General features: G+C 54.5%; 1 protein-coding gene across 2 annotated transcripts in view; it reads left to right on the top strand.

Annotated features, from left to right (window-relative positions):
• The window catches only part of TNIP1 (TNFAIP3 interacting protein 1), a 56,310-nt gene that overhangs the window by 10,369 nt on the left and 22,305 nt on the right, over positions 1-23,636 (top strand). For both annotated transcript variants that reach the window (XM_075541834.1, XM_075541833.1), the window contains exons 2-7: positions 11,718-11,894; positions 12,902-13,036; positions 14,999-15,084; positions 16,054-16,143; positions 19,124-19,315; positions 23,180-23,274. In XM_075541834.1, the coding sequence (XP_075397949.1) occupies positions 11,753-11,894; positions 12,902-13,036; positions 14,999-15,084; positions 16,054-16,143; positions 19,124-19,315; positions 23,180-23,274 (740 nt within the window). In that variant the 5' untranslated portion in view covers positions 11,718-11,752. The remainder of the gene's footprint in view (positions 1-11,717; positions 11,895-12,901; positions 13,037-14,998; positions 15,085-16,053; positions 16,144-19,123; positions 19,316-23,179; positions 23,275-23,636) is intronic.

Genomic DNA, 23,636 nt, shown 5'->3' with positions numbered 1-23,636 from the left:
GGATAATTTATAATATGTAGTGTGTGTGATAGGATAGATTTAGATATATAGTGTGTGTGATGGGATAGATTTATATAGTGTGTGTGCTGGGATAGATTTATAATACGTAGTGTGTGTGATGGAGTGCATTATACACTTATTAACTGTGCATCCGGCAGTGGATGGGAAATTCATGCAGCGACGTAAGAGACTGCGTACTGAGGGTGGTGAGTGCTTCTGTGGTTCCAGAAGGAGAATTTGGCATGTACTCTCCCTTGCAGGATGACAATGCAGGGAAATCTTCCTAACGCATCACATTTATTTCACAGTTGTCATCAGCATGGGATTTAATCAGCACTTACTCATTTTCCAAATAGTGGGTGTGGTGGAGGGGAATTCGGCATCTGATGAAAGGTCAGGAAGAGGGACTTAAGCATTCTTTGCCCCTGACCATGAATGACGCAGGAGGGTCAGTGTTCCCTAGAGCACCGCATCACAACTCTTGGCTCTTTCATGGCAGAGAAAACCCAGGTCGTGGGAAAGCCTTCTCATATGATGGGAATCGCAGTAGCTTACCTTTATGAACACTTACCGTGACCCCTAAGGAGTCCTGGTGGTGCAACGGTTAAAGCCCCCAGAGGCCTTGGGCTTGCACCCGCCAGCTGCCCTACAGGAGAAAGATGTGACCGTCTGCTCCACTGAAGATGGCCGCAGCCTGCTCCGCCCTCCAAGGATTGCTGAGTGGACATGGGCCTGTTGGGAGCAGGAGCCCTGCTGCCTTGCATTCAGTGTCTCCATGCTTCTAACAACCCTTGGAGGTCAGCATGTAAATGAGCTCTAATTAGGCTCAAAGAGCTCCACTTACTCAAGACCCATAAAGTTTGAACCGTGGCCCCTGTGCCCTTTCTACAGGCTGAGGTCCTGGGGAAAGAATGGCATCAGGGACTGACACTGTGGGTCTCGCCACGGCTCCTCACCCCCACGCCATGTGAAGCCTGCATAGGTGCTCTTGCTTGCCCTCGCCCTTGTGACATTCTTGGTGTGTCCCATGGGCACCGCGTGGTACTCATGCCAAGGGTTGGTGCTTGCCCCTACATACACCAAGCCCCTTGAGTGTTCAGGAAGTCATATGAGGGGTCTGACTCATGCCTTTACCCCAGTGCTGCCTGTGACCTGGGTCCGGATGCCCTGTCCTGGGTCAGACCAACCTGATTTCAGCCTCACAAAATTGTAGCAGGTTGTTTGCTCCGCTCTCCAACCCCTCACTGGTCTTTGTTTTGTCCCCACCCTTGCAAGCCTGCCCTCGCCCTGCAGCCCTGGCACATACCTCTGCCAGGAACACCTTGCCTCAGCTCTCCCCTTGCCTGCCCTCTCCTTATCTGTCCAGTCAGCTCAAATGTCACCTCTCCATAGGGCCTTCTCTGACCTTCCTATGCAAAGTGGCCTCTTTTTTCACTTTCAGTCACATGACTCTTGTATTTTTCAAAATTGTTTTGCCCTAGCGTTTCTTCGTTTTTCGTGGTGTGAAACCGGCTTGACTGTATGAGAATGAGGGTGTCGGGGCAAAGAGCTCAGCATTGGGCACATTGTCCTCCGAGGGCGTGTGTCCTTGGCCTTCTTTTCTCATGGACCACTTGGGTGAGAGCAGGGACGTTTCCAGTCCTCAGGTGTGGTGAGTGTCTGAGTAAGGCATTGTTGAGCGAATGAATGCAATGGAAGAAACTAGAACAATGGCATATTGAACAGGCGAAGGAATGGAGGTTTAGGGATGGGAAGCGACTAGTCCCAGGGTATCTTGAGGGCCAGCCTGCCCCTCCCACCCCCTGCATGACTTTTCCCTGAGGGCTCCCTATGCCTGACTCTACCATACAGTGTGTGTGTGTGTGTGTGTGTGTGTGTATTGCCTCCAGGAACTTGCTGACATACACAGCTTCCTGGACTGGTCCAGGGGATACTGGCCCAGAGGCGGCTTGGAGAACCACTGGACTTCGACAGAGCTGGACACTCTCTCTGGTCCTCTGCTTCCTTAGTGGTCAGCTCCACTAAATGACGGTAGTACCTTCTATAAGTACCATCAAATTTGATACCCACTCATTTCAACCCTATAGGACACAATAGAACTGCCCCTTGTGAATTTCTGAGACTGTGACTCTTTACAGGAGTAGAAAGACTTGTTTTTCTCCTCAGCGGCTAGTGATTTCAAACTGCTGACCTTGTGGTTAGCAACCCACTGCTTAACCACTAGGCCACCAGGACCCCTCCCTGTCATCTTCCAGAGTGGTGCAAATAACAGACAGTGCCCATCAAATACCTAGCAGGGGGCAGGTGCTCAGTAAACATCAGCTGATCTATGGCTGGGGAGGATGCTAACAAGGTTTTCAGTGAATGTGGGGAACCTGCCTTCAGCTCCTTGCTGGCCCCCAGTGCAGCATCTTCCCTGGGATGGTCAGTCTTTGTCTCAAACATCCTGATGCCCTGTTTTGAATAATGGACCCTCCGATGAGAGGGTGGGTCAGGGATGTCTGGCTTCAGTTCCTTCCATAGCAACCAGCCCTCAGCAGGTGATCCTCCAACCTGTCACCCACTCACCCCGCAGGATCAGAGGGATCCGTACATCTTTGCCAGCACCTTTTGGTGCTTTAAGGGTGGTCTTACCTCAGCACAAGATCCCCTCAGCGCATTCTTTCCCCCTCAGCTCATACATTCAAATTCTCTGCATTGAGGGGAGTGATCAGCGGTGTTGGAAGCTCTGGGTTCACATCGCCTGTGAGCCATGTTACCGGTGCGACCTCAGGCAAGACTTCCTTTCCCCAGCTGCAGAGGACTGGTGCTGAGGCCCCCCGCCCCCCAGGTCTGCTTTTGCCCACCCTGCTGGCTTCTTGCCCCTGCTGCCTTCCGTCTCCCACAGCACCCTCTGTGGGCTCTTCCCTCCTGTTCAGGCACCTCTGCTGGGAGGGTAGCTAGGGGCACTGGGGTCTAGCGGGAAGACAGAAAAGCAAGGAGCAACTCTCCCTGCTCCTGGAGGAAGCAGTAGCTCCCCAAGGGTCAGGCGGTCAGGATTCACCAGACCCGATGGCCAGTGGCAGGAAATGCTGTTCCACCCCACCCCCACCCTGCCATGACCACCGCAGGACCATCACTTTTCCCATAGGAAACAGTGACTGGTGTGAGGGGCAGCTCTTTTTTTTTTTTTTGGCTGTCCCCTCCCACAGGCCTTACCCTGGCAGGGTATGTGTGTGTGTGTCGTACTCAGGGGCAGGAGTGTCACCCAGGAGACATACTTAGGGGTCAGAGCTGGCATTTTAGGGCTGCTTGGGAGTGCTTCATGGGTCAGGGACCTTTGAGTGGTCTCTACCCACCCTGGAGGGTGCTTAATGGGCTTCCGACTGGCCCTCAGGCTGCTCACTCCCAGCCTTGCCTGTGCCTTGGTCCACATGTCCTCTTCTCCCTCCGAGCCCTCCACCCCAGACTGATGCCTACCCCCGGGAAAAGGAAGGCAACAGGGACCTTCATGAACTATGAAGGCATCTTTGAGACATGCCGCATAACCCACAGGCACCTGGGCACCCTTCCACTTGGCTAAAGATTAGGCGTTTCCTATGCACATAAAAGTTTCTCCCAGAAGGAGCAAGTGTTCTGAATTTAGCATTTATTTTCCTGCAGTTCCTTATGGTTCTAAGGGTTGCAGCCCTAGACAACATATAGATTTTGTGTGTTTTCCTGTTTCTAGAGATGTGGTAGGATTATTCTCTTTAAACATTTTTTAAAATTTTGTCTGTACCCACTGCTGAGCAGTCGATTCCGACTCAGCAGTGAGGCCCCAGGAGAGTAGCACTGTGACTTCGGCTTTCCGAAGCTGTGCATTTCCAGGAAGCAGACTGCCGCATCTTTCTCTGGCGCCCAGCCTTTCAGTTGGCAGCTGGACACTTCAGCCAAAATGCTACCTGCTTTGCATGGGTTTACATGCTATTTACATGCCATTGCACGTTGCCCGCCGTCTTCTGTAATTTGCTTTTCTTGTTCCTGTTGTATTTGTGAGCTTCATCCATGTTTCATGTCCAGTCCGTTCATTTTCACTCTTGTGTAATACCCCTTGGCATAAGCTTGCTGTCTTGTCCTTTCCTCCTTCATTTAGGTAGATTCCAGACCTTTTGTCTTACACACAAGCCATTTATTTTGCGCTGGTTGCTTTGCTTTGGTCTGAGTAGTCCGCCCTGCCTTCCTTCCCACCTCCTCCCCGCCTCCATCTCTCTGCCTTGGGTGGCACCTTCAGTCCACAGAGAGCTCTGGCTCCTGATGGAGTCTCGCAGCATTGCCATGGGGAGAAGCCAGCCAGCCAGCAGAGCCAGGATTTGAATCCAGGAAGCCACCCTGTTTGGTATAAGGGGGATTCTCAAAACTGAGGGCTTCTCCCTTGGAGTGGGGAGTTATAGGAGTTGTGTTGTATCAAACTAGCTGTGGACATGTTTCCATATCCTTCGTGTCTCAGGTCGAGGCTAAGTGAGGACTAGCTGGGGCAGCGGGGAGAACTGTGGTTGTGTGACCCGTTCGCCCCTCTCAGGCAAAACCGGGGTGATGCTGGGTGTGGGGCCCCAGAGGCCCGTGCCTCCCCTTGCTCACACTGAGTCTGGCATTTCACAGCTGGGTCCTTTCGGGTGGCTTCCGGGAACAACTCGCCCCCACAGTTGTCAGCCTCCCATCCGCTGAATTCCGGAACTAGAAGAACACTTGTCCATGGTCTTGCCCTCTGCCACCCCCCTGCAACGACGACGACGACAGAATCCCGAGAGGCACGTCATGCAGGTGTCACAGCCCACAGTGCTCGCACCTCGTTTGGTGCCAGTCTAGCTTGTCCTTCTATCGTCTGGTCTTGTGAAGCCACTTGGAATTAATTTCGTTCTAAAAATCTCTCTTTAAAGGAAATCACTCATGTTCCCTGGTATGTTCTGGCCCTTGACAAGTACAGGGTTGAACTAGCCTGAGATCTTAGCCCTAGTGACTGAGGGATCGGACCATTGATGCCTAAAAGCAGGAGTGGGGACCTTGGGGCATGCTCCAGACCCCTGCCTGGAAAGAGCACCAGTGTCAGAGCTTGCAGACTGAGGTTCATTGATGTGTTCTGCTGTGTGTCCTTAGAGACTAGCAGAACCAGTACCTATGTGGAAGCCACAATGGAGCCTACTGAGCCAACAGAGGAATCCCAAATACGAGGGGGCATTCTTGGGGAAAGTCTGTTATCCTTCATTCCATGTTTCCACCAACTGTTTGAAGCCCCACCACACTCTATTAAAAGGGTTTTTATGTGGGGCACCTCCACCTTTTACGGAACACCTACTGTGTGTCAGGTCCAGGCCCTGGTAATGAAGTAGTTTACGTGTTGGGCTGCTGTTGGTCAGCAGTTCAAATTGACCAGTCACTCCTTGGGAGAAAGATGAGGCTTTCTGCCCCAGTGGAGCTTTACAGCTTCAGAAACGTACAGGGGCAGCTTTACTTTGTCTTGTGGCGTCGCTGTGAGTTAGAATTGACTTGAAGGCCATGAGTTGATGTGTCAGGTATTCAGCTAGGTATAGTACGCATTTCCATTATTTGGGGATTTTATTATAAAACTAATGACTTGTTTCTTGTTAAATCAATGTTATTGATAGCTGCTGTCTAGCCGGCCCCTCACCCACGGCAGCCCCGTGCACCACGGAATGAAATGTTACCTGATCTGCAGCATTCCCCTGATTTCGTTACGTGTCATGAGCGGAGTTTTGGAAGTAGAGCACCAGACCTTTCTTCTTAGTCTGTCTTAGAAGCTCTGCTGAAGCCTGTCCAGTAGCACAGCCGCCAGAAGCCTCCGCTGACAGAGGGGTGGTGGCTGTGCATGAGGTGCCTGGACTGAGGTGGAGCACAGGGCTCCCTCATGGGAGGTGAGAATCCCACGACTGAAACAACAGCGTCCGCACAGCTGATAAGGAAGGGGGCGTGTAAGCACGTCCTTCTAACACATGCACGAAGTTCTGAGATCCCACACCAACCTGGTCAGAGAGGTCCTTGTGTCATTGTTGGAATGTTAAAGATGAGGCAGCCGAGGCTCAGAAAAGGCTAGTGGTGTAGTGGTTACATGCTGGGAAGCAAATGGCAAGGTCAGCAGTTTGAAACCACCAGCTGCTCCTCGGGAGAAAGGTGAGGCTTTCTACTCCTATCAAGAGTTAAAGTTTCGGAAACCCATGGGCCACTTCTACCCTGTTATACCTGTAGAGTTATGAAGCCACCTTGATTGGATGGCAGTGAGTTTGTTTTGGGTTTAGCCTAGTGTCCCACCCCCCGGGGCTTGGTCAGGCTGGGACTCGGGTGACACCCCAGCCCCCACACCAAAGCAAGTGCTCACTCTAAGGGCTACCCACTTCCATCACAGGCACCTCAGATGGGCTCCTTTGCCTCCCCAGCCCTTGTGAGCCCCTTGCTTTCTACCTCCAGAGCGGTATTCTCTCCTGTAGACTGGTCTTCCTCGCTTTATCTTGTCTCCCTCAGACCTCCCACCAGCGTTAAGACTGCACCTGGATTCTGTCTAGTCTAAGCAACTCCCAGTGTGCACAGGGAAACCGATGTTAGAGTAGCCCGGGCTCTCACACACCAGGTAACAACAGGTAGACACTAGGACAGGTACTCTCACCTTCTCTACTCCAGCTGGTAGACACCTGCCCCTCCTGCCTCTGGCACTCTCATCTTCCAGCCTCCCTGGCAGCCCCTGGTAAAGCCGGGAGAAGTGGCTGGCAGCTGCCATGGCCTCCCAGCTCCCAGCACTGGCATTCTGTCAGCTTTCCCTGCCTGAGGCAGGGAGGATGGTACTTCCTCTGGGGCTGCCGGTCACACTGATGAGGCCCCAGCTGGGACTCCGCACCCTCTTCCGTCAGACACACTGGCCCAGCCCTCTGTCCGGAGCCAGGGAAGATCTCATGGAACGTCCATGTTTGGGAAACAGATGGGAATTTTGTAGATTATGCACACCGTCATCATTTTGGGGTCCTGGGGGTTGCTCCTTCCTCACCAACACTGCATATGGCATGACCGGTGGGCCACGCGTTTCAGTGTCATTCTACCTGCTTAGACAGAGATGGTGACTTGGGGCCCCGATCCTGCCCTTTGCCCTCCCTAGCTGTCTGCAGCCTTGCGCCTGAGTGACTCCTCTCTTGGGGCTGGTGGCGGCTTCAGTTTCAATAGCATCACTTCCATCTTCACGCTCTGTGGTCGCCACCTGACCTGCTGTCGCCTGGGCCCCTATCTGTCCCTAGACTGGGCCTTTCTGGTTCCGGCGGGCAGCCCCTGGGCCCCTCTGGGGCAGGCTGTGGGTGCTCCCACCCTCTCCTTGTCCCCTGTCTGCCCCTCTGCCCCCTCCCCACTCTGAGGTCTTGTTTGGGACAAAGGTCTGAGTGAGCAGCCTCTCTTTCTCATGGGGTGGTGCCCCACAATTGGTGGCTCGCTTGTTGATTTGTCGCTTCTGGAGGCAGGCCTAGGGAGAGCTGAAGTTTGAAGCCAGGCCTCCCTAAGAGGTAGAAAGGGCTCCCGTGTTGCACGGAGACCGCAGGGACAGAGGGTGGGGGCCCTGGGGAAGATGGAGAGAGATCAGGCCACTTATGGTCCCAGCTCCATCCTGACTTGGTGACCCTGGACTTCTCTGTTCTGGATCCTGCCTACCTGTTCTGCTTAGCTGCTCAGGGAGTTTCAGTGAACTGACTACCAGCTAGCACACCGTGGGAGGCCTCTCCACTCACAGCAGGGAGAGAGGACAGAGGGGGAGATGATGTGAGGGAGGCAGATATTACTGGCTAGAGGCAGCCCACCTGCACCGTGTGGCTCTGGGCAAGCCTCTCCAGCCTGGTGATGTAGGGCTCACCCTTTGCCCTGGGAGAGTTCCTCATAGTTCTGTGTCCCCTCTGGAAGAGGGTGACCAGGGCGCACGGGAAGGGAAAGGAAGCGCGCTCCTGCCGGCCCTCAGTCATCGGGAACTGCTGCTGGTCGCCTGGCATGGGGTTTGAAGCAGTGGGGATTCCCGCTGTGTGCGTCTTTCCTGCTCAAACCCTAGCCCTCCTGGTGGCTCTTCTCCAGGGAGGGCGTTCTCTTGGGCTGCTACTGCTGGGCTCCCTCCGCATACACCCTGCTAGCCTGTGCCCCTTCCCAGCTCTGCCCACCAAGACTGGGGTCAGGGAGAACAGCCCTGGCTCCCCCCTTTGCTGCTTCCACAGCCCCTCTAGCTCCCCAGGGCTGAGGCTTCCCGAACACAGCGTGGCAATTGTGGTTTCCGTTCCTGGGCCCTGCATCCTGCTCTGTGGCTTGGCCTTATGTCTGAGCGTCTCTGAGAGCATGACTGTCCAGCCCAGATTCTAGAAGTACGTGACTTTCCACAGCACCTCTGGTTGTGGGTCATTGCCGGCCTCTCTGTGCTCAGTGTTGGAACACGGCCGAGCTCAGGGCCCTCAGCTGTGTCGAGTGTTCTGCTCCAGACTTGAGGTTTGCTGGACTGGTTGGTCTCTGAATGTACCCCAGTAAACAAGACAGACTCGACGGCTGCTTCGCAGAACTTCTAAAATAACAGAAGAAAGACCCAGATCTCCACGTCATGTCAATTGTGCGTTCCATTTAGGAGAAGTGTGTCATTGCCATCAAGTCAGTGCCCATTCTTAGTGACCCTCATAGGATAAGGTAGAAGTGCTCCTGTGAGTTTCTGAGGCTGTAATTGTTTACGGGAGTAGAAAGCCCTGCCTTTCTCCTGCAGAGCGGCTGGTGGTTTTGAAGTGCTGACCTATCAGCTAGCAGCCCAACACGTAGCCACTGGTACAGCAGTAAGTGCTTAACGTTTATCTTGGTTATCTAGTGCTGTGATCATGGAAATACTACAAGTGGAAGGTTTTAGCAAACCCGTTCCTTGATAGTTTACAAGACTAGCTGTCTGACTATAGGGTGCTAACTTGGCGGGAGTTGGGGGTGGGGTATGTTCCTCTGGGTCTAGGAGGTCCCCAGCACAGGAGCCCTGGGTCCAAAGGAGTTACTCCATTCCTGACTCTTCCTGTTTGGTGATATTAGGTCCCTCTGCTCTCTGTTCTCTTGTTGAATCTCTTTTCTAGCTCAGTATACTGAGATTGACCCATGCATTCTCTAGCTTGCATGCTGCCTGTGAGCTTCTTAGAGCTGTGAATTTACAACATGTGAGCTCATATCAGCTCAAGTAATGGAGGATGATTTCATCATACTGAGCGTCATGACCCATCCAAGTTGACACCTACTTGGTGGTGGAGTGGGACAGGGACACACAATTCTATCTGTAACAGCTACTAACCCAAAGTTTGGTGGTTTGAGTCTACCCAAAGTTACCTCAGAGGAAGGAGCGGTACTTCCAAAATTGCAGTCATTGCCAACCCCACTGCAGAATCAACTCAATGGCAACTGGTTTGGGTCAGAGCAGTGACCAGAAACCAGGCCACCTTCGACCACATTATCACTAAAAAGGGCGACGGCATCTCTTCCATGTGGGACATACATTCACGTTGCAATGACAGCTCACTTCCAAAGTGCCAGAACTGTGTGGCTGACAGGAGCCCATAGATGAGCAAGGCGATGCTCACAGTCAGCCAGCAGATAGGCACACTACTCAGGTGTACCCACATGGGGAGGTGCTTTGATCAGCCCAAGGGGTGGCATGAAGGAAGCTCCCCCCCTAAGGTTTTTGTGCACCAACATTTATGAGCACCTTGCTGTACACCAGGATTGAGCTAAGTGCTTCCTCCCCACTGTTTATTTTCATGCAGTGGATGTCCTAGGCCTGCACCGCCCTGCTGTGTAACCTTGACCTTTCAAGTGAGGGAGGACTTTCCTGTTGGGCATGCGGGCAGCTGTCCTTGGCCTCCGCAAGGCCTAGCAGGGTGTGGTTGCCTTCCCCAGCGTGTGTTCATCTTATCTTTGGGGAGTGTGTCCCACTTACTTCAAGTTTGTACATGTTTCCTGGTCCATGTCATCCATGCTAGCATGAACTGCTTTCTGGGGTAGAGGAGACACAGCCCAGAAGTGACCCAGCAGCCTAGCACTATTCTGCACGTGGACTTGAATTCTCTCTCTGCCCCTCTGGCCTGAGTCATATCAGGACGCCGTGTGTGTTGGCGTGTGAGTCTCAGTCAACACACAGCAGTGCCTGACACACAGATGATTATGAATGGTGACCGTTATTATTCATCTTTTTCTGCCCTTTTCTTTCAAAAGACCTGGGTAGTTTTGGGGTTTTTGGAGATTCCTGATGCAAACGATTTTTGTCTTAGAGTAGGGGGAGGTCTTGGTCCCAAAGGCCTTCTGGAACCTGATGCAGGCCTTTGGAGTCCTTTAACATTGGTGAACTGTTTGTAGGGCCAGCTGGGCCCGTTTGTCCGGCTCCAAGCCCTTTGTGTTTACTTCCTGGAATGTCCCCTCCTTCATCTTCATCTTCTTCAAGTATTGATAAACTAGCTCCCTCTCCCTGAGGCCTTTCGAGGTCCTCACCTTTTCCGGGACTACTTCCCTTGTAGAGCCTATTGTTGTCCACAGACTTTCGTATAGCCCCCAATACTGTCTTCTCCTCTCCTGTCCATGCCTTCATCATCTGCTCTTAGTCCCACTGGAGTAGTAGCTCCCAGAGAGGTTTCTGTCCATTTTGTGGGCTGACCATTCCCCAGCACCCAGCCTAGTACCCAACACAGGCACTCAGAACTAGACCCACTGCTCTCCACTCCATTCCAGCTCACAGTGACCTTCCAGGATAAGGGTACAACTGTGCCTATGGGTTTCTCAGACTGTGACTCTGCCTCACCTTTACCCCAAGGGGTGACTGCAAGTTTTGAACTGCTGACCTTAAGGTTAGCAGCCCAATGTGTAACCTACAACACCACCGAACAGCATATGCATACTAGATCCTAAATAAGGAATTGTTGGATGGATGGATGGATGAATGACAGGCAGTGAATGACGTGAAAGAGTTGCTCTGCAAGGTCTCAGAGGGAGCATCCTGAAATCACTCGGCTGGGTGGTTTCAAATGAAATTGAACAGATGGATGTGAGGACTCTGCTGCACAAGTAGGTAGGAAACTGATGGAAAATTCTTCTGCTGGAAGGGACAGGCCACCTGTGATAATGAGACTGACGGAGGAGGGAGACATAGCGATTCCTGTATTAAACCTTAGGCTATTCTTAATATATATTTTAAACAAGGCAACTGAAGAGGGCACTGTGGATTGGATTAGCTAGTGTACTCCTCAGCGGGCAGGCACTTTGCCTTAGAGATTGCTGATATAGTTTCAGAATTCCATTTGGCGAATCGGAAGACTGAACCCTCAGGTCAGGGAAGCAGCTGCTCCGGGCTCCCCAGTGGGTTAAGATGCTACACGGTTCATTCACGTGATACGTGTTTATTGGGTACCCTCTTCATAGCTACTTCTGGGTTGGACGAGATCTTGCACTCCATGGTTGATGCTGATCTAAATGAGCCAGGAGTGCGGCAAGGCTACTAGAATGCACTGATGCCTCCTCAGATTGTGTTAGTAGAGGCAGGTCAACAAAGACGTCCAGCTCTGTTGTGCTCTGCTGTGGTGTGCTCAAGACGGACCACCCGCACTGCTGTGTCCTGGTCCAGGTCCGGGGACTGCCTTCTGAGGCACGCACAGATTAGGGCTTGCCTGCAGAGGTCGCCTGAATGGCCTGGCCAGCCCCCTGATACATTGCTGTTGTCCTTACAGCCAGGCGGCACCACGGCAGGGGCTAAGCCACCCCCATGGAGGGGAGAGGACCATACCGGATCTACGACCCCGGGGGATGCGTGCCTCCACCTCCTGGAGAGGCCTCCACAGCTTTTGAGCGCCTAGTGGAGGAGAATTCCCGGCTGAAGGAAAAAATGCAAGGGATAAAGATGTTAGGTAAAGCAGACCCTGCATCCTGCCTGCAGCCTGGGGCCAGCGTGCCCTCCTGAGCCACCCGCTGCGCCTCCTGCCCTGCACTGGTGACAGTGTGCCCAGCCCCGATGACCCCGGAGCCTTGCTACTAGCATTGAGCCGGCAGGGAGGTGGGAGGGCAGGGACGAGAGAGAAGACCTGTTTGAGCTCGTGGAGCCAGACCTCGCTCCACTGTGGTGCCAGAGGCAGCAAGGTCCTGGGTGGAGGGAGGCTTAGTCAGTGTGTTCAGGCGAACCCAGCTCCAGGCCCCAAGCCCCAGGTGGTGGGGTTAGATGGGAGGAGGCTCCTTGATTGCTCTCTAGCTTTTGCTTGAGCTGTCCCTACCACCGAGCTTGGGCTCACCCCCCTCTGTGTGACTGCCTGGTGCCCAGCCTGGCCACTGTCTCCTCCCCACATCCTGTCCCGTCCCGTCCGCACAGACTCCTGTCCACACTCCTGTACTCTTCCTTTGCCTTGTCTCCACCGGGTCGGGTCTGCTCCCTGCTTCGGGGCATGACTCGTCTCCTTTCTCCTGTCCCTGTGTGGAGCAACAGACTGGGGAGGGAGGGAGGGAAGGAAGGAGGGAGGGCCATGGTCCTCCGCTGGGTGGAGATGGAAAATTGAGGCCAAGAGGGGTTGCAGCCATTTGCCCCTGGTCGGCTGGCATTATCCAGGGTCCACTCCTTGGGCACCCCTTGGCTCTGGGACCTTAGACTGTGGGTCACCCTGGGCCCTGGCAGGCTTTCTATGGTGCTCCTTGCCTGGGTATGGAAGGAAGAGGCCAGGCCAAGGATGCAGGGGGCCTGTTTTCCCTAGATTTTGACCAGCCCTATCTTCCCCCCAACTGCTGGGCCCTTTTGCTTCTGGTGGTGGGTGGGCATGGTCCTTAATCCCACTCCGCCCTGGAGGACCACAGCCTCTGGAGCTGGGCAGCAGCAGGCCCATGCCCGCTGTGGTAGCCCTCAGTGACTCCCTGTGCGTTGTCTCCCCAGGGGAGCTTCTGGAGGAGTCCCAGATGGAAGCGTCCAGGCTTCGGCAGAAGGCGGAGGAGCTAGTCAAGGACAGTGAGATGCTCCCGCCACCCTCTTCCTCCTTGGCCTCCTTTGACCACCTGGCTGAGCTCACAGGTACCAGGGGGAGCTTTCCTCTATACCTCAGACTGCCAAGTCTTTAGCAGGGGACTCCACTCCTATTCTGAAAACCATAGCTCCCTATTGACTCTCGGGGCGGGTGGGGGGGGGCAGACCTCCCCCTGCATGCTATTTCCTGCAGCATCCCTCAGCAGGCCAGGTTTGGAAGGGACTTGAAAATAATCTGGTCCAGAAGTGGCTGGACCCTCTTTGGAGCCCTGGCTGACATCAGCAGTGGGTCACAGCCCTCGGGGCCTAGACGTGGCTGCAGGGCCACTAGCAGCATGCTAACCAACTGCCAGGGCAGCCTCTCCGTGCAGTGCCAGTGGAGTGCTGCAGACAACTCCAATTCCGCTCCTTCCTGCCTGTGTGCTCTGGGGTAGCTGAGGCCCAGGGAAGAGTCGGCCTGCCTGCTAGCCCACCAAAGTGTGTTTCACATACAACACCCCATCAACCTCTTAGTTGCAATGCAATATCTGACCTCCAGGGACGAGACAGGGGTCAAATCTGCTTCCCTGCCCATCCTTTGTTACCTATTCAGACACCAACCATACCTCCCACCACCCTCTGCTTCTAGTCTGGGTTAGATAATTTGTCACAGTGGACCCACAGAACTCATCGACAGTGCTCACAGTGATGCGGGCTTAACAGGAAAGTTCATAGGTTACTACAGGTCAGGGTCAGTAAAGAGTAAGGATGCAGGCAAGTTGCCCTGGTCCTCAGCCTCTCAGCCACATGGTCCCTTGGCTTTGCTTCTGTGGGCCAGGAACACATCTGCTTGTGGCCTGTCTCAGGGTCCCATACGTAACCTTGGATCAGATTAGGAGAAAGTACCCCCTAGGCTTGACCCTGTTTTTCTGAGCCACCATGCCAGTCTGTGATGCATTGGCCCCTGCCACTTCAGACAGGGGTCGTGATGTCTCACTGTGTCCCTTAAACGACACAGAGGGATGACTTTGATGGAGGTGGGCTTTTGTCTTTCCACAGACCATCCATCCCTCCCCAGGAAAAGAAACATGGTCTCCTAAGTCATACTTTCTAGTAAAATAGTCTTAAAGATGCTCCCAAGGAAACAAAGGCTGTGGCTTGATTCACACCCTCTACCAAGGTCAGGACTTCACCCCACCCCCTTAATCCTCTCACAGAGAACTCCCCCTGGAATGGGGTCAAAGCCACAGACTGGCCAGAATTGTAACCACCTAGGGGATTCTGGCTAGAAGGGCCACAGTAATTGACTGCATCTCATTAGTGGAGAAGAATGTCGCTGTGTGCAGTCACCATGCGTCACTTTGTCTTGGCGCTAAGTCTAGCTGACCCACAGTTTTGGTGCAGGCCCCAGGGGCGCAGCCTTGTACCTGACTGCTGCTACTTACCTTTGCTCCAGGAGCAGAGGAGCCCAGGAAGGTCTCCAAGGCCACCCACCATGCTGCTGTTGAGCAGCATGCCCCGCCTCCACCCATCCAATCAGCAGTGCCCCTCCTGGACGGCAGGCTCACCCTGAGAAGAAGAGCTCCCTGTGACAAAAGTCCAGGAGGTCAGGGAGGGAGAGCAGAGTAGCTGGTTTTGCAGTTGCTGGTGCCAAGTTGGTGATCTTGATCTTTCTAAACCTCTGCTTCCTTAGCTTTAAAATGAGGACACAGGGTTGCCAGGAGAACCGATTGGGATAAGAGCTAAAAAACAGTTTGTACCTCATAGGCCATATTCCGCGGAGGCACATCCAACGTTGCAAGGAGTAGTGACCGCCTGGAGTAGTGACCACTTTGGGATTTTCGCAGCATGGTCAGGGGAGAGGTCTCTGTTCCCATCATCCCTTACTCTGGGGCCAGTCATTCTTCCCGTCTCTGGTGGGACCACTTCTCGTTTCCCCAGACGCACGTGGGGAACTCTATCCGGGAACTCCTCAGGCTAGAGCTGTCCTAGGTGGGGCAGTATCTCAAGTCTGTGCTCCTTATTCTCCAGGAACGAGCCCACATGTGCCGACACCAGCTGCTGATCCTGCAGACCCCGGTGACAAGCCAGAGGCAGTCCTCAAAACTCCATCCAGCGTAAGTTGCAGACGTGGCGGCAAATCGACCCGAGTGTGGTGACAGGGTTGGGGTTGAGCAGCTTGGTTTCTGACTTGCTAGATGGTATTGCCCAAGTCAGTGCCACTCTTGATATGGCCTCAGGGTTCCCATGTTCAGATGGCAGCCCATCATAAAAGAGCTCCCTGGGCAGACCTTGGTGTGCACAAGGGGGCCGCCCCGTTCGTCACGTTACGAAGCGTTAGGAGGCTGCACAGAGCTGAGAGAAGACAGGCTTGTGGCATCGCACAGTCTTCAAGGAGCTCAGAGACCGGTGGTGGCTGAAGATGTCTGGCGTGATAACCTGGATGTCTTGGTTGTCCAAAGCTGCTGTGATGAAGTCTGCACAGGGACGCCGATCACAAACAAAGGGATTTCCTCACAGCTCAGGAAGCTGCCTTCCAACTCCAGGGCAAGGTGGTCTCTCTGGGCTGACTCTGCAGGAAAGTCCCTGTCTCTCCTGAGCATCTGCCCCTGGGTGAGCTTCCTGTGGCTCCTATCTCCCTTCCTCCACCTGTGCTTCCTCAAGACGCACTGTACCACGCTGCCATCTCAGGATCCCCAAGTGGGGTTCTCATCTTAGATCTGGCACCCAAACCAGACGGTTGCAATCCAGTCAGTTCTGGTGCAGAGCCGCCAGGAGGACAGGGGTCTCTAGGGTGGCGATCCATACAGAAGCAGGCTGCCACATCTCCCACCGAGTGGTGGCTGGGTTCAAACTGCTGCCCGTCTAGAGACAGCTCTGCTGCAGAACCCTCTGACTTAGCCTGGCCATCATTGAGCACAGCCTGGGCCAGCTCCCCTCTGCACAGAGAGGGCCTTGGGGACAAACTGGGGGGTTAGCAGAGGTTTTCTGTTCTTCCATTCTCTGCCTCACCTGCTCCCGGCTTCAGGCCTCCTGAGGAGGGATGAGAAGCTCCTCTTAGGCAGACCGACTCCTTTTCTGCACAGGGCACCTCCTCTGAATTTGAAGTGGTCCCCGCCCCGGCCGAGGAGCAGAAATCGCCGCCACAGAGTGGAGGCAGCAGCAGGAGCGCGATGGTGAGTGGCTGGCGGGCCCCCAGGCCCCCAGGGACATCAGGGGCTGGAGCTGAGTGTGCTTCTTGTTCACGTATGTAAATCCCTGGGCTGGTGATTTCCCGACTCAGGCCACTTGGGCACCAGCCATTGTGAAAGCCCTGGCATTTCTCCAGCCCTGCTGGTCCCTGCTGAAGCCCGGGCACCTCCATACACTGTGACTCAGCCCTGTGGCCTGGGGGAGGGGAGGAGCTCAAAGGCCCAGGGCGATCTGAGGCAGGCCAGGTACCCTTTTGCACGCACTCTCTGTTTCTCGGGGCAGGACGCTAAACCCCCCACTTCTACACATGCAGGAGCACACGTGAGCACTGGCCTACAGCCATCGGTGTCCTCATTCCACATCCTGCCAGACTAGCCGCTTTTACCTCAACTATAGCTCCTTCTGCAACTAACTAAAAGAAACATTTAAAAAATTGTGAATGAGGTGGTTTGTAGAGCATCCTGATGTATCATAGCAACATGGTCAGCAAGTCATACACATTTTCTTCAGTTCACCCTTGCAGTCCCCTCACTGTACATCACCTATCCCACGTCCTCCCTGTTTCCTGTTTCTGGTCCTCCGCCATTCCTAACCCTTTGAACTATTTTGTTTAATAAACACTCCCATTTTGATCTTAGATGGTTGTTTTTCGCCCATGGGGGTGAGTTCAGTTTCCCACCTGAAGAAAGTCCCTCGCCCTGGGGTCCCAGCACTCTGTCTGACCCAACACCCTGGGCACGTTACAATGTTGCGTTCTTTTCCACGGTTCTCTCCCACTCTGACCAGGATCTTCTAGTGTGATTCTTTTCAGAGCGGCTGGTGGTGGTCGTCAGGTACCATCTAGTTCTGGTCTCAGGCCTGATGCTGGTGTGCTCCGCTAGTGCTAGGGACTCATTGTTTCCATGCGCCTGAAAGTTGTCAGCACGCTGCTCTCCTCTCGATGGGGAGAGACCCATGGCTGTACCTTAGAGGGCCGCACACAAGTTTGTTTGTTTGTTTGTTTGTTTTCACACGAGCTCCGAAGCATCCCGTCTCTACTCACTAAAGTAGGATGGAGAGCACTTCTTTGTGGACTGGTTATGCCAATTACCTGTAGTGTCCCTGAGGTGATGGTCCTGATTCCCCAGCCCAGCATCTCCTTTCCTCAGGGTGTGTGGTCACGTGTGAGAAGTTGTCATATGTAAAATATGTGTGCTCTACCACCTCCCTGGATAGATTGGCATCTGTTGCCAACTCTTGGAATGGCAAGTGGGTTAGAGCGTCACTCTCTTAAAGCCCGCCTTTCCCTCCTGCCTGCCTTCTTTGGGACTTTTGCTCTTGTTACTAATAAAGCAGTCCATGGTCTAGCCCATTTCTGACACCATGGACTCTGCACTGCCTGTTCCCAAACGCTGCTTCCCCAGTCACCGATGGCTGCTTGTAGATTTGAATCCTCAGGGTGGTGTGTGTCCCCGTGAGATATTGTCCAGCTTACATACATTTTGACCCCTTGCCAGGCAGCTCCGAGTATCAGAAAAGTTTTCTGTCCTTTACCTCCTGAGATCATCTGTCCCTGAGAAGCCGGCTGAAGAGACAGGGCGCCTTGCTAGAAAGTGTTCTCTCTGTAGCCTTAGAACAGTTGTTTTATCCGCATAGTCCATTCCGGTCCAGCCTTTCAGGAGACAACATCCCTGCCTCTCAGAACTGGCTAGCCAAGGGGAGAAATCAGATGCATGAGACAGTTCCTAGGTCCTTGGGGACAGCCTTGACCGCCCGTGTGGAAAGAGACAGCAGGGGGTGAGTACAGAATTGAGTCGGGAGCAGCATTTCTGATTGAATGAGGTGCTAACAGTGTGGGTGGGCACTAGCTGGATGCCAAGTGGTGGCTGTGGTCATTGTCACTGCTCCCACGGGAGGCCAGGGAGACAGAACCTTGGGCCAGAAGTCAGGAAACCTATAAACCTGTGCTCCAGCCCTTGCTCTACCCCTGATTCACGGGTGACTTCTTAACACCCCTTAGTTTTTCAGCCCGAACCTTGAGGCTCCGTGCACCCCCGATGTGCCGTGTGCACCCCCACAGGTGTGCAGGGGAGGCCACGGGGGAGTGACTCATTGGCGGGGCCTGGAACTCTGCAGAGGCAGAGCAGGCAGGCGGGATGTGTGGAGCCTATCAGATGCCTCCTCAGGTGGACCTGGTGCTGTGGGCCTCAGGTGCCATGCAGGGCAGCTGAGTCGGTCAGGGTCAGCAGTGAGGTGCCACTGGGGGTCCTTGGCATCAGTGTTGGCGTAACAAAGGCCAGTGTCTTTGGGAGCAGTGGCCTGGCGGGGGAGAGGTGACACAACCCTGCTGCCCTGTCTCATTTTCTTACATGGTTACTAGAGGGGGGATTTTAAAAAATATCTAGACCTGTGATTCTTAACCCGTTTTGAGCACTGAGACCATTGAGAAGCTGATGACTGCCTGGGCCAGTCCCCAGAAGACACCCGTAACATTCAGGGCCTTTTGCTCTCAGTGTGACTTCCTCAGTGAAAGAAGCAGTGTACTTGGATACATTTTCAAGAAGTTTGTGGAAAAATAGAATGAGAAGAGATTAGAATTTCCCCACAAACTTTTTGACCCATCCCAGTATGGTGGCTGTGCCTTCTCTGAGGCCACTGATTTCCTGGGTTCATCCATCTCCTGAAGAAGCCTGTGAGGTGGGAGGGCAGGGGATGTGTCGTTTACGCACAGGCCCCTGGCGAGGCCCAGACGTGGGGAGATGGTGACTTCCTCAGCTGTCATGCCAGCCAGAAGCCTGGGAGGCCTGGTCACTGCCTTGTGAGTCAGACAGGGAACCTGTGTAATTAGAGAATTTCCCTTGGGTGACTTGGGACCAGAGGGGGAAACTGAGTCATGAGGAATGGGGAAGCAGAAGAAGAATGGGTTGGTGGTGCCTACCGGGGTCTTGGTGGAGCATGACCCCAGGCGCCCCCCCTCCCCTGCAGGAGCTGGGCCCCCTGCCGCACGAGGACAGCAACCTGATGCTGCACCTGCAGCGGCTGGAGACCACCCTGAGCGTGTGCGCTGAGGAGCCCGACCACAGCCAGCTCTTCACCCACCTGGGCCGCATGGCCCTGGAGTTCAACCGGCTGGCCTCCAAGGTGCACAAGAATGAGCAGCGGACCTCCATCCTGCAGGTGAGACTCGGGTGCGGGGAGGGTGCCGTGGGGACTTAGAGGGCGGGTTGTGGGCAGATGTTGGGCTTCTTGCTCAGGGTGGTGAGCAGGCTCAGGAAGTGGTGGGGAGGGAAGAGGAAGAGGAAGGAATTGGGACATAGGGGTGGGGCAATGCAGATGCCATGCTGGGGCTACTCTGAGCACGCACTGATGTGGGCAGCTGGGGAGCAGCCCTTCTGCCCTGTTCTCCACCTTTACACACACACACACACACACACACACACACATACACACACACACACACACACACCACCCCCATCTCAGGTGCCACACAGCTGGAGGGAGCCCCTGCCCTAGCTTGTCCAGCTGGTAACTGGCAGCACTAGGATTGAACCTCGAGATGCCATATTCCAAAGCCCTGCCTTCCCAATCACCTCTCCTTTAACAGCCCTCCCAACACGCCACTGGAGTAAAGTCAGATGGCCGCCCTTGGACTGACGTGGTTTTTGGTTCTAGCTGTACAACCTTGGAATAGTCATGCAACGTCTCTGTCCCTTACTGTCCTCAGGGACGTGGAGCTAGGGATACCACCCTCAAGGGGCTGTGTGGGGTGAGTGCTAGTGAGAGCACGCAGGAGGCCCTGAGTGGGTGCCTAGGACCGAGGGAGTGCTTGCCAAGTGCTCACCGCTCTGCTCCTCTGAAGTGGTCACCCATCCTGGGCAGGGCACCCGAGCCGCGAAGGCTGCAGGGCTGGGAAGGATTCACTTCTACCTGGTGCCCATTCTGCTGATGAAGTAACCGAGGTTCCTAGAGGACCTGCTCAGGGCCTGGACACGGTCACCTGTTAGGTTTTACAGCCTGCCCACTCCTCCCAGGCCCTCTTTGTGTCTCCCTCACAGACGTACGGCCTGACTCAAGTCAGCACGCACTGAGGTCCCTGCAATGGTGACACTGGGAGGGCAACGCTGATGAGGGCCTCCAGGCGTGCGGAGGGGTGTGGGAGTAGGCACAGGAACGGGTGCACTGGTGAGCACGCTGCACATGCCACACCCAAATGCAGGGCCCGGGGAGGAGACGTTCCATGGGCCAGGCTGAGGGAGAGGACTTCATCCAGGAGAGCTGAGCTTTAGGAAGGTCCACCTGGTGTGTGGCATGGGATGAGGTCATGGCTAAGTGTCCATTTCTTGGACCTTGTAAAAGGAGTCCCCCGCCCTCTGTGACTTTTATGTCTGAGCTGTCACCATGGTTTCTAGTCATTGTCCGTCCTAGTAGATCGTCTTTTGACTCCATTGTTTTCTTCTGCTCCCTGCTGGAATAGAAGCTTCAGGAGAGGGGCAGGGACTTTGCCTGTCATATTGACCACTGGGTCAGAGTACTTGGTACTTGGCAGGGGTCCAGAACACATTTGGTGAGTGGGTGAATGAACAAATGAGTGAACTCGTGGACTCACAGGTCCATTATCGGCTCCTCTGATGGAAGATGTTGTTGAACTTGGAGACCTTTGATGACCTCTCTCCATTGGCCACCTTGTACCCAGAGCATTTAGCCAGAGTCTCTAAGAAAACAGACTGCAGGGCAGGACAGAAGGTGAGGCCTCAGCGTGACCTTTCCTTAGTGCCCAGGAACAGGACACTCTGTCCCCTGGAAGGCCCCACCCAGACGTGGCATCTGGTAACTCCCCAGCCTGTGGTGGAGGTAGAGCAATCCTACTGCTCCTCGTTGCATTCATGGATGTTTTTCTTGGTTCTGTCAACATGCACTTAACGAGGGCAGGTATGGTGCAGAGTCCTCTGTATGGCCGGTGGGGCCCAGCAATAGCAGTGGCTCATGCTAGCGCAGCTCTCAGCCTCCGGCCCCTCATGTCCAGCCTCCATCCAGTTCAAGGCCTGTCTCCTCCATTCAGCCTGCTCAGACTGTCCTGCGTTAGTCAGGAAGGGCTAGGAAATCCACAGCGGAAATCTCTCCATGGGCAGAACAAAAGCGTTACCTCCTATTCTGTGTTGGTGGGGGCATGCTTCTGCCCCACCGTCCTGTAGGGCCTCAGCTGACAGAGGCACCTCTGTTTAGTGCTCTGTGGACTACGAGGTGTCTATATTAGCTGCAGCAGGGGAAAAGGGAACCGTGCATTCAACACACCCACAGAACAGTTGCCATCAAGCCGATTTCAACTCCTGGTGACCCCTGTGTCTCAGAGTAGCCCTACACCCCATAGGTCAGTGCTGCGACCTTTCAGAAGGAGCCCTGGTGATGTAGGGGCTAAGTGGTAGCTCAGAGGGCACCCTCCGTGGCAGAAAGGCCTCGCAGTCTGCTTCTGTCTAGACGGCAGCATCCGAAACCCTCCTGGGCTAAGCATTGGGCTTCAGGGTCTGTGGTTCAAACCTACCAGCCCCTCCACAGAAGGCAGATGCCACTGTCAGGTCCTGTAGACGTTCACAGCCTTGGAAACGCTGTGAGTCAGGCAGCTTGGTGGAGGCGGGCTTGGTTTGTTTTGGTTTGGTTTGGTTTGGGTCTAGTCTGGTCTGGGGGAGCAGGTCAACAGGCTCTCTTCTGAGGTGCTTCTGCATGGGTTCAAACGGCCAGGTTTGCTCGTAGTTGGATGTAACCATTTGCATGACCCCAGGACTCCTGTCCTTCACAATCATCACTTAGGCTTATGTTTCCTTGGCCCGACCTAGTCAGTCATGTGATCACGTCTAAGTACAAGTAACCTGGGGAATGGCCAGGAGCAGAGGGAGTGTTCAGTGAGGAGCCCCCCACCCCTACTTAGACCACAGGGAAGAGACAGCAGTGGAAGGTCTGCCAGGTGAAGTTCCCGCCAAGTTTAGATTCTTAGCACCTGCGTGAACACACACACACACACACACACACACACTTCAGATTCCCTCCCTTGAACATAAAGATCCAAATGACTTAGCTCTGAGGGCCTTGTGAGGCTCCAGCAAAACAGCATCTGGGAAAGCACCTGGCCAGGTCCCTGGCACCTGCTCAGGTGCTTGGTAAGCATTGCTGCAAGATGGATTGACTCAGTACTGATATGATCCCAATATGTCACTCACGGGTACTTTCCTGCTCCTCTGGGCGGCAACCAGTCTGGCCATCCCTGGTGCTCATCATACCCCCTCCAGCCCTTCTAACCAAAGAAGTGCTCGGTTAGTACCCTCACCGTCCTCTTGACCCCTCAGCCACCCTGAACAAGGGCAGTGAAGGAACAATGGCCCCGTTGTGTAGCGGAGGGCCTGCCATGCCACCCTGGAAGCCTCCACAAGCTGCCTCACCGTGTGGGCCTCCTGGGCCTCCCTTGTTCATCTGTCCATTCACTTACTCAGCATCCTTCCCCTCAAGCGCTCCTTCAACAAAGTTCAGTGCTGACCCTGGGCTAGCTCCTGTGCCTTTAGGGACTGGGGATCCCAGTGAGTGCGTGTGTGAGGGGCGGATAGGGGATCAAGAGAACCATGTAGCTCTATCGCTCCAATTGTCTGTCACAAGGGCCAAGAAGGGTAAGAACAGGGAGGGTACTGTGAGTGAGAAGGGACATGGCAGAGGTGTGGGAGTTCAGGAAGACTTGGTGAGGAGCTGGAATTTCAGGAGCCGGCTGGAGGGAAAAACATTCTGGGCAGGATGGTTTGCTCTGGTGTGGAGAACCAGAGGGCCTGTGGCAGCTTCTTGGTTGGACTTCCTCACGACCAGTCTGCCAGGAGGAGCCTGGATGATTAGGCTAATTGGCTTGGCTTCCGGCCCTCCCAATGGGGGGCATCAGGGGAGGGTCAGGTGAGGGGGATGAGATTTGGGACATGGGGTGGCTACAGCCCCTCTGCCCTCCAGGTTCCACTGCCTTGGGATGTACCTCTGCTTACCCTTGTCCCCTTCTGCCCGTCTGTCCTGTAGACCCTATGTGAGCAGCTTCGGAAGGAGAATGAGGTCCTGAAGGCCAAGCTGGACAAGGGCCTGGAACAAAGGGACCAGGCTGCCGAGAGGCTTCGGTAAACCCAGGCTTCGGGAGGGCTGGTGGTGTCACGGTGCGGAGCTCTGGGCTCAGAAGCCCACAGGAGAGCCGAGAGCTCTGAGGCTTGTGCCAGGGCCCTGGCTCCTGGGGTCTCGGTGTTTCCTCGCTGTAGATTGGACAGAATAAACTCGGGCCTTTGAGTGCCTTGGAGCTATGTCTGTAAGGTGTCCTGGGAGCTTCTGAAGAAAGTCTGTACAAATTGCACTCCGTCCTCAGGAACTTGCTCCCTCGGCCGGATTAGTAGTCAGCTCAGTGACTGTTGGAGGAGCACTGGTGGTGTCGTGGGTAAGCCGTGGACTGTGAGCCTCAAGGTCAGCAGTTCTAAAAACATCAGCCACC

This window comes from Tenrec ecaudatus, chromosome 2 (assembly GCF_050624435.1).
Source record: "Tenrec ecaudatus isolate mTenEca1 chromosome 2, mTenEca1.hap1, whole genome shotgun sequence".
NCBI lineage: Eukaryota > Metazoa > Chordata > Mammalia > Afrosoricida > Tenrecidae > Tenrec > Tenrec ecaudatus.
The sequence above is the reverse complement of the archived record's forward strand: the minus strand, read 5'-3'. Positions and strand labels throughout refer to the sequence as shown.